General features: G+C 45.8%; 1 protein-coding gene across 8 annotated transcripts in view; it reads right to left on the bottom strand.

Annotated features, from left to right (window-relative positions):
• Positions 1-316: 316 nt before the first annotated feature.
• Positions 317-13,984, bottom strand: part of LOC144291669 (uncharacterized) — a 47,140-nt gene continuing 33,472 nt past the window's right edge. Inside the window, exons 2-4 of one of the 8 annotated variants that reach the window (XR_013359052.1) lie at positions 6,101-6,335; positions 2,912-3,048; positions 322-1,036 (exon numbers count right to left, since the gene is read on the bottom strand). Coding sequence is in view for 1 of the 8 variants with exons in the window: in XM_077861352.1 (XP_077717478.1) it covers positions 3,131-3,154 (24 nt within the window). In the remaining 7 variants the exon portion in view is untranslated. The other 7 variants (XR_013359056.1, XR_013359050.1, XR_013359055.1 and 4 more) reach the window with 7 other exon arrangements.

Below are 13,984 nucleotides of genomic sequence, written 5' to 3' on the forward strand. Positions count from 1 at the left end.
CACCTTCAACCGCATGAATGAAAGAATGGCAAATTTTGAATCTGGCTCAAGAACAAAACTTTATTTTTATTTTATTTTTAAAAATATTTTATTTATTTATTCATGAGAGACACACACACACACAGAGAGAGAGAGAGAGAGAGAGAGAGGCAGAGACACAGGCAGAGGGAGAAGCAGGCTCCATGCAGGGAGCCCAACGTGGGACTTGATCCCGGGTCCCCAGGATCAGGCCCTGGGCTTAAGGCGGCGCTAAAACGCTGAGCCACCCAGGCGTCCCAGGAACAAAACTTTAAACCTATTTTCCCTTTTTTGCTATTCAAAAAGCCCTTACTGTTCTTTTTAAAATTATTATTATTTAGATTTATTTATTTATTTGAGAGAGAGCACATGCGAGTGTGTGAGCAGAGGGGGGCAGAGGGAGAGGAGGGAAAAATCACAAGCAGACTCCCCACTGAGCGTGGAGCCCAACATGGGGCTTGATCTCAGGACTCTTAGACAATGACCTGAGCCAAAATCAGGAGTCAGACGCTCAACCAACTGAGCCACCTGGGCACCCCAACTGTCCCTCATTTAAAAAAAATCAGCTTTGGGGCACCTGGCTGGCTCATTTGGTAGCACATACAACTGTTGATCTCAGGGTTGTGAGTTCAAGCCTCATGTTGGATATAAAAGCTTACTAAAAATGTATATGTATAATGAAATAAAAATCAAAGAGATTTAAAAAAATCAGCTTAAAAATTCAGCTTTATTGAGATATAATTTACGTACAGTAACATTTATTTTATTTTAAAATTTTAAGTGTACAGTTGAAAGAATTTGGACAAATGCACACACTACCACAATGGAGATACAGAATATTTTCATCACGAGCAGCCTCAGTGGCTCAGCGGTTTAGCACCGCCTTCAGCCCAGGGCTCCGGGATCTTGGAGACCTGGGGTCGAGTCCCACGTCGGGCTCCCTGCATGGAGCCTGCTTCTCCCTCTGCCTGTTTCTCTGCCTCTCTCTCTGTGTGTGTCTGTCATGAATAAATAAAATCTTAAAAAAAAAAAAGGTTATTTTCATCACCCTAAAAGTTCCCTCATGTCCCTTTGCTGCCAACTTCTCCCCCTTCCCCTGGCTCCTAGCAACCACTGATCTCATCTCTGTCCCCACAGTTTGCCTGTGCTATAATTTTATAGGAATGGAGGGGCACCTGGGTGGCTTAAGCATCCAACTCTTGGTTTTGGCTCAGGTCATGATCTCATGGGTCTTGGGATCAAAGCCCATCCTGGGCTCCTTGCTTAGCAGGGAGTCTGCCTGATATTCTCTCCCTCTCCCTATCCTCCCACTCCTTCTCTCTCTCTGTGTCTCTTAAATAAATTTAAAAATCTTAAAAAAAAATCCTCGGGATGCCTGGGTGGCTCAGCAGTTAAGCGTGCCTGCCTTCAGCCAGGGGCATGATCCTGGAGTTCCGGGATCAAGTCCCACATCAGGCTCACTGCATGGAGCCTACTTCTCCCTCTGCTTGTGTCCCTGCCTCTCTCTTTCTGTGTCTCTCATGAATAAATAAAAAATTTTTAAAATAATAAAAAATAAAAAATAAAATTTAAAAATCCTAAATCTTATTTAAGTGGAATCATGCAGCACACACTCATTTGTGTCTGCTTTCTTCACAGAACCTAATGCAGTCAGGCTCATCCATGTACCAGTAGGTTGTCCTTTTTATTCTGGGTAGTATCCTGCTGCGTGAATGAAGACGGTTTGTCCCTTTACTAGCTCATGGGCATTTGGATTGTTTCCAGTTTGTTGTTAATAAAGCTGCTCTAGAAACAGATCCATAAATACAGAGAACCAACTGATGGTTGCCAGAGGGGAGGGGGTGGAGAAATGGGCAAAATGAGTGCAGGGGAGTGGGAGCCAGAGGCTTCCAGTTAGGGAATGAATATGTCACAGGAATAAAAGGCACAGTACAGGGAATATAATCAGTGGCATTATAATAGCATTGCATAGGGGCACCTGGGTGGCTCAGTCAGTTAAGTGTCTGCCCTCGGCTCACATCATGACCTTAGGGTCCTGGGATCGAGCCCTGCTTCGGGATCCCTGCTCAGTGGGGAGTCTGCTTCAGATTTTCTCCCTCTCCTTCCCCTCATTCATGTTCTCTCTCTCAAATAAATAAAAAATTTAAAACTCTTTAAAAAATAAATAATAGCATTTTATGGTGACATATGGCAGCTTTACTTGTGGTGAGCACGGCGTAATTTTAGACCTACCGAATCACTAGATGTTGTACACTTGAAACTAAAGTAACATTGTGTGTCAACTATACTTCAGTTTTTTAAAAAAGTCTCAGAAAAAAGATAAATAAAAAATAAAGCTGTCTAAACATTCAGGTACAAGGCTTTGAACGAACCTGTTTTCATTTCATTTGGGTACATACCCACATGGGATCTCTGGGCATATGATCAATGTATTTTAACTCTGTAGGATGGGATCCCCGAGTGGCTCAGAGGTTTGGCGCCTGCTTCCAGCCCAGAGCATGACCCTGGAGTCCTGGGATCAAGTCCCATGTCAGGCTCCTTGCATGGAGCCTGCTTCTCCCTCTGCCTGTGTATCTACCTCTCTCTCTCTCTCTCTCTCTCTCTGTCTCTAATGAATAAATGAATAAAATCTTAAAAAAAAAACTCTGTAGGAACCTCAGACTGTTTCTAAAGCAGTTTCGTATTTTCAACAGCATTGTATGATTCTCAGTTGCTCCCCATCCTTGCCAATACTTGGCATGGTCGGGCTCTTTAATTTTAGCCTTTCTTGTGGCTGTTGAGAAATCTCTCATTGTAGCTTTAATTTGTCCACAAAAAGTGGACTCTTGGGAGGGCAAACCCCACACCTGGATTTATTGTAAAGCTTAGTTTACTAAGGAAACCCATTACACACCTGTCTGTTACCAGGAAGACTAGTCCAAATGTGTAGCTTCTCTGGTTTTGCAAGGACAGGACTGATTCAGCTCTTACTCACTGGGCTACAGTCTTGATTTCAGCCTCCCTGAACCCCCCAGGCATTCCCTCAAGACCCTGGTCAAAGAAGAGATATATTAACAGGGTGTCAGGCACATTCCAAGCATTGGTGATCAGGTCCCAGCCCTCACAGAGCTTGCTATCCAGCATAGAAGATGGATGCCTAAGAAGCAATTGTAAAAGAAATATGTGTTATGAAAAGCAAGAACGGTATGGACATGTAACAGGTGGACTTAACCCAATGCCAGAGATCAGAAAAGCGTTCAGGGCATTCTGGGAGCGGGTGAGCCTAATAAGGAACCCAGAGGCCCAAGCTCACTGCAGTAGGGTAGGACTTGGGCCTTTGCATTTTTGCCCCATTGCCCAGGCTGTCTCGATTCCTACCAAAGATTGAGAACCACGGCCTTCGAAGAATATTGCACAGGGCCACCTCTTCCACAGCACAGCCAACACAGCCCCTCGCTGACAGAACTTGATACCTAACATAGCTTATCTTTTTTTTTTTTTAAGACTTTATCTATTCATGAGAGACACAGAGAGACAGGCAGAGACACAGGCAGAGGGAGAAGCAGGCTCCCCACAAGGAGCCCGATGCGGGACTTGATCCCAGACTCCTGGATCATGCCCTGAGCCAAAGGCAGATGCCCAACCACTGAGCCACCCAGGTGTCCCCAACATAGCTTATCTTGAGCCTCCATATTGTGTGACCCTCTACCATTCTTTCATCATTGTGCAGACTGGGGAGGGAAGAGGTTGTTGTCTTTATTAGATGCCATTATTTTTAAAATTAGATTTATTTGAATTTTGACAAATGTATACAATTATAAATTCATCATCACCCAGAAAATTCTTTTGTGCCCTTTGTAGTCAATCGCCCTGCCTCCTGCCCTGAACAACCACTAATCAGCTTCCTGGAACAATAGTTTTGCCTTTTTTTATAATTTCATATAAATGGAATCATACATATGTAGTCCTCTGTATCTAGCTTCTTCTTTCTTTTGTATCATGCTTTTGAGGGGCACCTGGGTGGCTCGGTCGGTTAATTATATGCCTTTGGCTCTGGTCATGATCCCAGAGTCCTGGGATCCAGCCCCGTGTGACAGTCTCCACTGCTCAGCAGGGAGCCTGCTTCTCCCTCTGCCCCTCACCTTCCCCATGCTCACATGCATGCTCACTCTTTCTCTCAAATAAATAAAATCTTCTTTAAAAATACTTCTCTGTATTATGCTTTTAGGATTCATCTATTTTGATGTGTCCAGAAATATTTCATGTTTTGATTGATTGATTGATTGAAGAGAGCAAGAGAGCATGAGCCTGGGGGGAGGGGCAGAGGGAGAGGGAGATGCAGACCCAGTGTGGGGTTCAGAACTCGATCCCAGGGCCCTAGGATCATGACCTGAACAGAAGGCAGATGCTTAACTTACTGAGCTACCCAGGTACCCCTAGTTCATGCTTTTAAATTGCTAATTAGTATTCCTTTGTCTGATTCCTATAATTTGCTCACTAGTTGATGGACGTTTGGGTTGTTTCCAATATTTGTGTATTACAGATAAAACTTTTCTGAAAAGCAAGTAGAAGTCTTTGTGTGAACAAGTTTCCATTTATCTTCAGTCAATACCCAGAAGTGGGGCTGCTAGGTCATATGGGAAGTGCATGTTTATTTTATTTTTTTTTCTTTTTGGGAAGTGCATGTTTATAAGAAAGAGCTGCCAAGGGGCACCTGGCTGGCTCTGTCAGTAGAGCACGTGACTCTTGATCTCAGGGTCCTGAGTTCAAGGTCTACGTTGGATATAGAGATTACTTAAAAAAAAGAAAAAGAAATTACCGAACTCTTTTTCCAGAGAGCCCATTTTGTATTAGCAGCCAAAGTATGTGAGGGTTCCAGTCCCTCCACAGCTGTGTCAACACTTGGTAACATTAGTCTTTTTGATTTTAGCCACTTCAAATTGTGTTTTATTTTAAAAACTTTTTTAGATTTTATTTACTTATTTGACAGAGTAGAGAGAGAGAGAGTGAGCACAAGAGGTGGGAAGGGGCAGAGGGAGAGGGAGAAGCAGACTCCCCACTGAGCCAGGAGCCTGATGTGGGGCTTCATTCCAGGACCCTGGGATCACGACCTGAGCAAAGGCAGACACTTAGCGGACTGAACCACCCAGGTGCCCCAAAGAGTGATTAAAAAAAAAAAGGGGCAGCCCTGGTAGCTCGCGCTGCCTTTGGCCCAGGGGCTGATCCTGAAGACCCGGGATCAAGTCCCCCGTCTGGCTCCCTGTGGGGAGCCTGCTTCCCCCTCTGCCTGTGTCTCTGCATCTCTCTCTCTCTGTGTCTCTCATGAATAAATAAATAAAATCTAGGGGCAGCTGAGTGGCTCAGTTGGTTAAGCGGCTGCCTTTGGCTCAGGTCATGATTCTGGGGTCCTGGGATGGAGCCCCATGTCTGACTCCCTGCTCAGCAGAGTCTGCTTCTCCCTTTCCCTCCACCTCTCCCCATGCTTGTGCACTCTCTCTTAAATAAATAAATAAAATCTTAAAAATAAATAAATAAAATATTTTTAAAAAATGATTCTCTCTCTGCCTCTGCCCCTCCCCCAATTTGTGTTCTTTCTCTTGCTCTCTCTCAAATAAATAAATAAAATCTTTTTAAAAAAATCAGTCTTCCTGCAGCAAGGAAATGGTGTTGAAAGAGACAAAGAGCCAGGTGGGTGGCTTTTGTAGTCATCCAGGTGGGAAGCTCTGAGAGAGTGAGCAAACCTCTGGCCTAGTTTTTCATCAGGAGACAGAGGGTTGCAGGAAGGGGGTAGTGAAGAATTTACCTCTGAATACATTGAGCACACTGAGCGCCCAGAGGAAACATGGACTTGACCAGGGCTGAGCAGTGAGGGAGTCACGGAGCCGGAAGGAAACCGTGTCTGGCCAAAGATGTGCTCTGGTCCCTGCTTTGAGGGCTGAGGACCCCACCTGTGGAGGGGGTCATGGACAAGACTAGGGGTCATTCTTGTCTCCTTGGCTTGGAGGGTGAAGCAAATCCTCACAGCGAGGGAGTAAATAGTAGTTAGTTATCTTTTGAAATAATTCTGTTACAACATCACTCAATTAATTCAATCTTAACTTACAAATTGGTTGATCTTGTGTCTCATCTGGGTGCACAGAGCCTCCCCTCAAGTCGCTCAAAGTTTAGTGAGTCAAGGTTGCTGACTGTCATTTCCAAAGAGTGTTTCCATAGGAGACTGTTTCTTCGACACGCTCTCAGGTCCCAACCTATTCATCTGTAGCCTCCTCCTGCATAGACCCAGGGACGCGAAAGGGCAGCCATGTAGCCAACGTCACAGCAACTCTGTCCACAGCTACCTGCACAAGGATTGATCAACAAAGGTTCCATCTCCCGGGATTCCAACAGGACCACTGCTGGGGCCCTGAGTGGCTCCGTCCTCAGCCGTGTCCCAAAACACGCAGGCACTGTTTTCACCCCCACTCTCAGGGCAGACTGAGATAGGGGTGGCCACAGAAAGTCCCCTGGGAAGTTGGAGCGGTCATAAAAGTGTGCCAATCAACTGCACAGCTCCTAGCTCACCAGAGGTGTCAAGGGGCCAATCAACTCCGAGTGTTCCCAAAGACAAAAATGTGCATTTATTGGGAGAACAGAAAGTGGAGCTCTGGCTAAAAGCACTTTGCCTTCAACAGCAACTTTTTAATCCCTTTGTCTGGTACATGAAATCAGTTCCCAGAACACAGGGGTTATTAATAACTATGGGACCTCTTCCCAGTCTCCAGATCAATTGGCAGAAGGCTCTTCTGGATGCTTCTATTATTTATAGGTAGGAAGTGGCCTCTCCTTGAAACCTGTACAATTTTTTTTCCTTACCTGGCTTGGGAGTTTGCACAGCACCCCCAGAATCTCCCCCTTACCCAAAAACCAAATCCACGAGGAGGCCTTGTCTGGCCTTGCACCTTCCTGAGAGAGCCCAGGGTGGCTGGCCGCTCGGCTTCTGGGGAGATGCTCCTGCTGTCTCGGTGGACTGCAGGGTGTCCCTCTCCTCCTGGCTGGCTCCTCACTGCCAAGTGTGCTCCTGAGTGTTCACGGGGACCCATGGAGCCGGCCTGATTTAGAATGAGGTCACTTTGAGCTGCTTCCTCTCCTCATGGTTGGTGGAGGCCTCAGAGTCAGCTGCCCGGCAGGGACTAAAGGCCCAGGTCTTAACCCGGGGACACTGGGGGTAGACGCTTCTGCGGGAGGAGCTCTCGTCACAGCAGCCCCCATGGTAGGGGCAGCGTCATAAGTGCAGGACTTCCTCCAGGGCTTGCCTCCCACTCGGCCAGGCCTGTGGCTCTACCAGGATCTCCATTCAGGACAGTGGCCCTCTGACTGTCCCCTTCCGAGCTCCACCTCACCCGGCAGCCGGCCAGAGATGGTGCACTGGCATCCCAAGCCCAGCCTGGGGCATGGTGCAGTGAGATGGATGGGCCTGGGGTCCCCCACACCCCCGGTCCCAAGCCTGTGAGCTCCCCTGTGACGAGTCTGAAACAGGCGCACCTGCCCTGTGAGGCTTAGAGATGCTGAGGGCAACGCACCTCCCAGATGCAGTGCACAGAAGGCACCCGCCACGTGGCCACCAAGAGCTGACGTCATTTCCCCGCACCCCTGCACCCCGTCTTCCCCAGCCTGTCTCTGTTCACGGCCTCCACGCTCTCAGACACTCCAACCCAGAGACAGAGCAGTATTCTTCTATGTCTTTCACTGGTCTGTTTTTTTTTTTTTTTTTTCTCTGTTGTGGTAAAATAGACATAAAATTGGCCACCTCAACCAACCATCTCTAAGTGTGGAATTCAGCGGCGCTAAGTGCATTCCCAGTGCTGGGCAGCTATCTCCAGACCTCTTCCATCTTCCCAAATTAAAACCCCATTCCCACTAAACAACAACCCTCCATCCCCCCTCCCCTCCATCCCTGGCAACATCCTTCTACTGTCGGTCTCCACAAGGCTGGCTACTCTCCGTGCCTCATGTAAGTGGCATCCAATAGCATCTGTCTTCTTGGGTCCGGCATAATGTCCTCAGGGTTCACTCACGTTACAACTCACGTCAGAATTTCCTTCTGACTACTATTTAAGGCTAATATTCCATTGTATGTATTGACCAAATTTAAACAATCCATTTGGGCACCTGGGTGGCTCAGAGGTTGAGCGTCTGCCTTCGGCTCAGGGTGTGAGTGACTGGGGTCCTGGGATCGAGCCCCACGTCGGGCTCCCTGCATGGAGCCTGCTTCTCCCTCTCATGTGTCTCTGCCTCTCTCTCCGTGTGTCTCATGAATAAATAATAAAAGAAATCTTTAAAATAAATAAATAAATAAATAAATAAATAAATAAATAAATAAATAAATAAACAATCCACTCATTGGTCCATTTTCCAAAAGGGTTTTTGGAGGGGAAATTAATGCATAAACACACATCACAGAAGAGTGGACAGTAAAGCCGTGTCTCCTGGCCCCTCGGTAGCCATCTTCTACTTCCCCTCCTGTCTGCGCCCCCCGCCCAGACTCTGCCTTCTGGAAGCTGTCCTGCACACACTGCCAGAGGGGCTGTCCCTAAGGCAAGCCCTGTCTGTCGCTGCCTGTGGCCTTCCAGGAGCCCACGGCTGGTCCCAGCTGACCACTACAGCGTGTGTCCCTGACACTCAGGCTGCTTTGTCTCCAAGAGGCCTGAAGAGACCTTCTCCTCACCGGGGTCGACCTCGATGCCCCCTTCGTCAGACTGGTGTCTGGATCCTTCCCGCCATCCTTCCTTGTGCTTCTACAGCACTGACCCTGTTCTGACCCGGCTCCGGAGCACTTGGTCGGTTGCTCTCCCATCTCTCCTGAGGTAAGTCAGCCCCCGGCAGGCAAAGAAGCTGCTTTATTCTCCAGTGTGCTTGGGTGACCCGCACAGAGGCCTGGGCACCACGACCGGCCTGTGGGGCGTCCCTTAGCTTCTCACGTTTCTCTCCTCAGAGCCTGGAAGAATCATGGTTCTTCCTCACAGACTTGCTGAGGTGACCAAATCGTGTAAGGAGCGCCCCGTTAGTGTTTAATAAATGCGGGTCCCCCTCCACGGGAGCAGAGCTGGCTGTTAGGTACCAGGGATTGTGACTCTCACCCACCAGGACAACTGGACCCTGGTATCCTTATGCTCAAATGTCCTCCTTTCAATACATCTGAAGGAAGGGAAGTGGGTGGCTTTGGATGAGGAGGGCCAGTTCTTGCCGCAGGGAAGAGGGAGGAGGCGTGAGTGTCTCAGCCACGCCGCATCCTGGGTACTGTCCCCAGGAGCTTCCACAGATATTGAGGGTCCCTGGAATCAGGTCACATGCTGAGGTCTGCCCAGAAGCTGCACCCCACAAGGTCCACCTCTGCTTTCACCCTCCTCTTTCCCAACTATCTCCTCCAACTCTGCCTGTGAGGCCCTGGGAGGCTTTGCCAGAGGATGGGACATTGAGTTCACTTAGTTGCTGGGCCCCAGGACCCCAGTGCCAGAATGTTCATTCAGGTCATCATGGCCTCCCCTTGTCTGGTGCCTCCTAGTCCTGAGCCGGCTGCTCAGACTCTCCCAGCTACTAATCCCCCTCCCCTGGGGTTCAGATTCCCGCTTTCTCCATGGAAGGATGCTGGCTCTCCTTTGTCTCTTGCTCTTTGCCTTCCTAAATTTTGTGGGCATCTCTGATCATCATTTCCTTTCCCAGTTTCTTTGTCTTTTGGATTTATGCCTATTTTGGTCCTGTCATTAACTTTTCGTGATGTTTCTGATAGGAAGCAGAGATAAATTCTGCTGTTGCAGCTGCCATATCTAGAAAGGGAAATGGGGGGCGGGGCAGGGAGAAGCACAGTGAATATTTGGGGGATCCAAACAAGTCTTGGCAAGTGTCTCCCAGTGCTAGAAGCCTTCAGTGGAGCCCACAGCCCCCAAGTGTCAGCATCAAATTCAAGAAAGCAAAAAAGAAGGAAGATTTTTTTTCCTTTATTTTTATTTTTTATTGTTTTTAGATTTTTTCCTTTAAAGAATTTAAATACATATGGCAAAATGTTAGGAGTGTTTATTTCTGCATTTCTGGGACTATGGCTGATCTTTATGTTCTTCTGAATACTTCTGTATTTTTCCAGATTTCTGAAAACAAGCACTATTTTATAACTGAGCATTATCCAAACCCCATAAATCATTGTGAAAATATTCCAAGTGAAAATTAAATTGGAAGGCAATTCGAGTTAGATTTAGAACTTAGAACACTGAAGTTTTGGATTCAGAATTTAGGCCAAAGATGGAAAATGTTTACACCAAAGGTCAAAGAGACACAAATCAGAAAAATGATGAAATGCATCCTTCCACCCCCTCTCAATAAACTGCAGATATTTTCAGGGTGCCCAGGGGGCTCAGTTGGTTAAAGCATCTGCCTTCAGCTTGGGTCATGATCCCAGGGTCCTGGTGTTGGGTTCCCTGCTCATCAAGGAGTCTGCTTCTCCCACTCTCTCTCTCTCCCTCTCATTCTTGCACTCCCTATCTCTCTCTCTCAAATAAATAAATAAAATCTTTTTAAAAAAATTACAGATATTTTCAAGAAGAAAATTGCCAGTGAGACAGGGAGTCATATACTGCTATTGGGTGTGTACACTGGCAAAATGCTTTTGGAAAGTAATTTTTCAATAATATTAAGAAGTTGAAAATGCTTATACTTTTTGATCTAGTAATTTTACTTATGGGACTTTAAAGTAAGGAAAGAATTCTAAATGTAAGAAAACTTTCTGCACCAAAATACCAGTTACAGCATTATCAGCAATGTCAGAAATGGTAATAATGTCATCTAAATGCCCGACATTAAGGGAATAAGTTCATGAATACTATTTGTGAAAAGTTTATTACAATATGACCAAGTGATTGTTTTTGAAGTAAGTGAAAACAGATAAACCCAATATTTAATATATAGTTTGCTGATGGCTATCAAGACAAAAGTAATCTAATACTGAGAAATGGGAAAAACACACTAACATTTTCATACTAGTTATCTTAAAACATTTTTTTTAAGTTTATCTGTTTTTTTGGGGGGGTAATCTCTACAACCAAAGTGACGCTTGAACTTGCAACCCAGAGAGCAAGAGTCTCATGGTCTTCTGACTGAGCCAGCCAGGTGCCCCCAAACTACTAATCTTTGAATGAAGGGGAACAGAAAAGATTTTGGTTTTTTCCTCTCTATTTTTCTATATTTTACACATTATCTATTATTCAGTATTACTCTACAATTGGAAAAACAACAGTAAACCTACTTTTTAAGGAAAAAATAAGCTAGTTGTACCATATTTTCAGATCAGAGATTTTTTTTAGAAATGGAATTAAACTGAGCTCAGCTTGTGCAATTCTTTATTATTTTACTGTTGAAGAAACTGATTTAAAGAGGGCAGTGAAGACCCCTGGGTGTCTCAGTGGTTGAGCGTCTCCCTTAGGCTCAAGGTGTGATCCTGGGGTCCTGGGATTGAGTCCCGCATCGGGCTCCCTGCATGGAGCCTGTTTCTCCCTCTGTCTGTGTCTCTGCCCCTCTGTGTCTTTCATGAATAAATAAATAAAATCTTAAAAAAAAATAATAAAGAGGGCAATGGCTCTGCCTCAACTTTGCCTCCTGGGCCCTTGTTTGCCCCCAACTCCACACTGCCTCAGAGAATGAGTGAGGCACAGGGATAGGAGGGCCCCTACCAGTCACTTCATAACTTCTTGGTTAGTTAAAGAGGACAGAGATCAAGGTGGCTGTCCCTGGGGGGTGATGGCAGTCCACACCCTTGTGGATGAGAATGGGGTGGGGATGTGGTGGAGTGGGGGGAGTTGTACTTGGGAAGATGCTAGGGGTCATCATCTCAATTAGGGGGCCCCTGGAGCCAGTCCCTTCCCAGGCACAGCTCGAGCCACATGCTCTCCAGTAAGTGCTGATGCTGTGCCAGCCTTCCTTCCCCTCCTGTGCCATCTCAGGGCACTCAATTAACTGTACTTCCTCCTTGGAGTGCTGTCCTCTATTTTCCTCTACCCTTCAAGATAATGGCTGTCCTATGAATTACATTGATATAAGGCAGATTAGCAGGAGAAAGTAGAATTTTATTATATATGTACAGGGAGTCTACATAAACAGAGATTCCAAAGATGGTCAGGCAAGAAGAGGTATATGTGTCATTCTGGACTAAGGAGAAAGGGAAAGGGGCCTGGGGCTTTGAGGGGAAGGAAAGTCCATTTGCAGGATGAATGGAAAGAGTAAATATTTGGTAAACAGATGTTTGCTGGGCACATTTAGAAACAATGACACAAAAAAATGGACTTTGATCAAACAGGCTCTGCTAGGTTCCTCCCTGCCTACCACCCCTAGTTCATGTGATACTGTTATCCAAAAAGATAGCAGTTTTCCTGAAGTAGGTCCTCTATCTAAATTCTTTTAGGAAAAAAAAAAATTCTTTTAGGCATTTAAGGGAAGGCCTTCTTCTTTTTTGTTTTTTTAATTTTTAATTTCTTGAAAATATTTTATTTATTTATTTGTGAGAGACACAGAGAGAGAGACAGAGACACAGGCAGAGGGAAAAGCAGGCTCCCTGCAGGGACCCCGATGGACTCGATCCTAGGACTCCGGGATCACGACCTGAGGCAAAGGCAGATGCTCAACCACTGAACCACACAGGCGTTCCTCTCTCTCTCTCTCTCTCTTTCTCTCTCTCTCTTTTTAAAAAAAATATTTTATTTATTTATTTATTTATTTATTTATTTATTTATTTGAGACACAGAGATTGAGAGAGAGAGGCAGAGACACAGGCAGAGGGAGAAGCAGGCTCCATGCAGGGAGCTCCATGCGGGACCCGATCCGAGGACCCCAGGATCAGGCCCTGGGCTGAAGGCGATGCTAAACCGCTGAGCCACCCGGACTGCCCCATCTCTCTCTCTTTTTAAATAATTGGTCTAAAATAATACACAGGCCAAAGACACACAATTTTGGGGTGGCAAATATTGCTTCCCTATAATCTAGCCGCTGAAATTTGTCTGAGAGGTCCCACAGTCCAGAAGCTGAGTTGGTAGATTGTTTCCTCCCATAGAAACAGTCTCTTAGTCCTGACAATAGGTCAGTTCAGTTAAACTTATTTCAGGAGATGGTGATGCAAGTGTAATCACAAAGTTAGGCCTGTGGTTCAAGTAACCAGGTATTAAATAAGAGGCATTTCTATGAAAATAAGAGAAAAACAATGGTTAATGACAGCAACAAATTATAAACCCACTTTCTGAGTTCTGAAGGTAACCAATCAAAAAGATTTTTAGGGATGCTTGGGTGGCACAGTTAAGTGTCCTGCTCTTGGTTACAACTCAGGTCATGATCTTGGGGTTTTGAGATCGAGCCCCATTTTGGGTTCCAGGCTCATTGTGGAGTCTGCTTGGGATTCTCTCTCCCTCTCCCCTGTACTCCCTGCTCTCTCAAATAAGAAAATAAATCCTAAAGAAAGAAAAGATTTTTAGATGTTCAGCTTGAGCATCTTTATGGGGTGAAAGTAGGCAGTGGCAATCTGTTAGATTTCCCTGGTTTGGAGTCTGAATGTCTCTGATGTTTTTTCTGAGTGGCCACACAGCAACTGGCATGAAGATTATCCATACAAGAGCTGCTGTGGTGAGGAAACCCACGAGACGGTGCATAATACACAGCCCTCACAAGATCCAGGGAGTGCACTTCCAAAACCAGCCAAGAAAGATCTACCCACAAATGGGGTGCATCCCACATTTTGACCTGCCAAATTAGTGACCACATCTGATTTTTCGTATATGCACATTAACAGCTTTAGCTAAGACATGGGTCTCTTGGAGCCAAACTAATATCTAAGAGGAAATGTGTTGTGTGGTTGGGTATTGTGGGATGCTTTTTTTTTTCCAGAGTATCTTATTGCAAAGAAATTTTCTTGAGGTTGGTTGGTTGACCTAGTGTCAATCTAACCCATTCCATGACCAATTTATCCTAATATGGGAGA

The sequence above is a fragment of the Canis aureus genome, chromosome 20 (genome assembly GCF_053574225.1).
Source record: "Canis aureus isolate CA01 chromosome 20, VMU_Caureus_v.1.0, whole genome shotgun sequence".
NCBI lineage: Eukaryota > Metazoa > Chordata > Mammalia > Carnivora > Canidae > Canis > Canis aureus.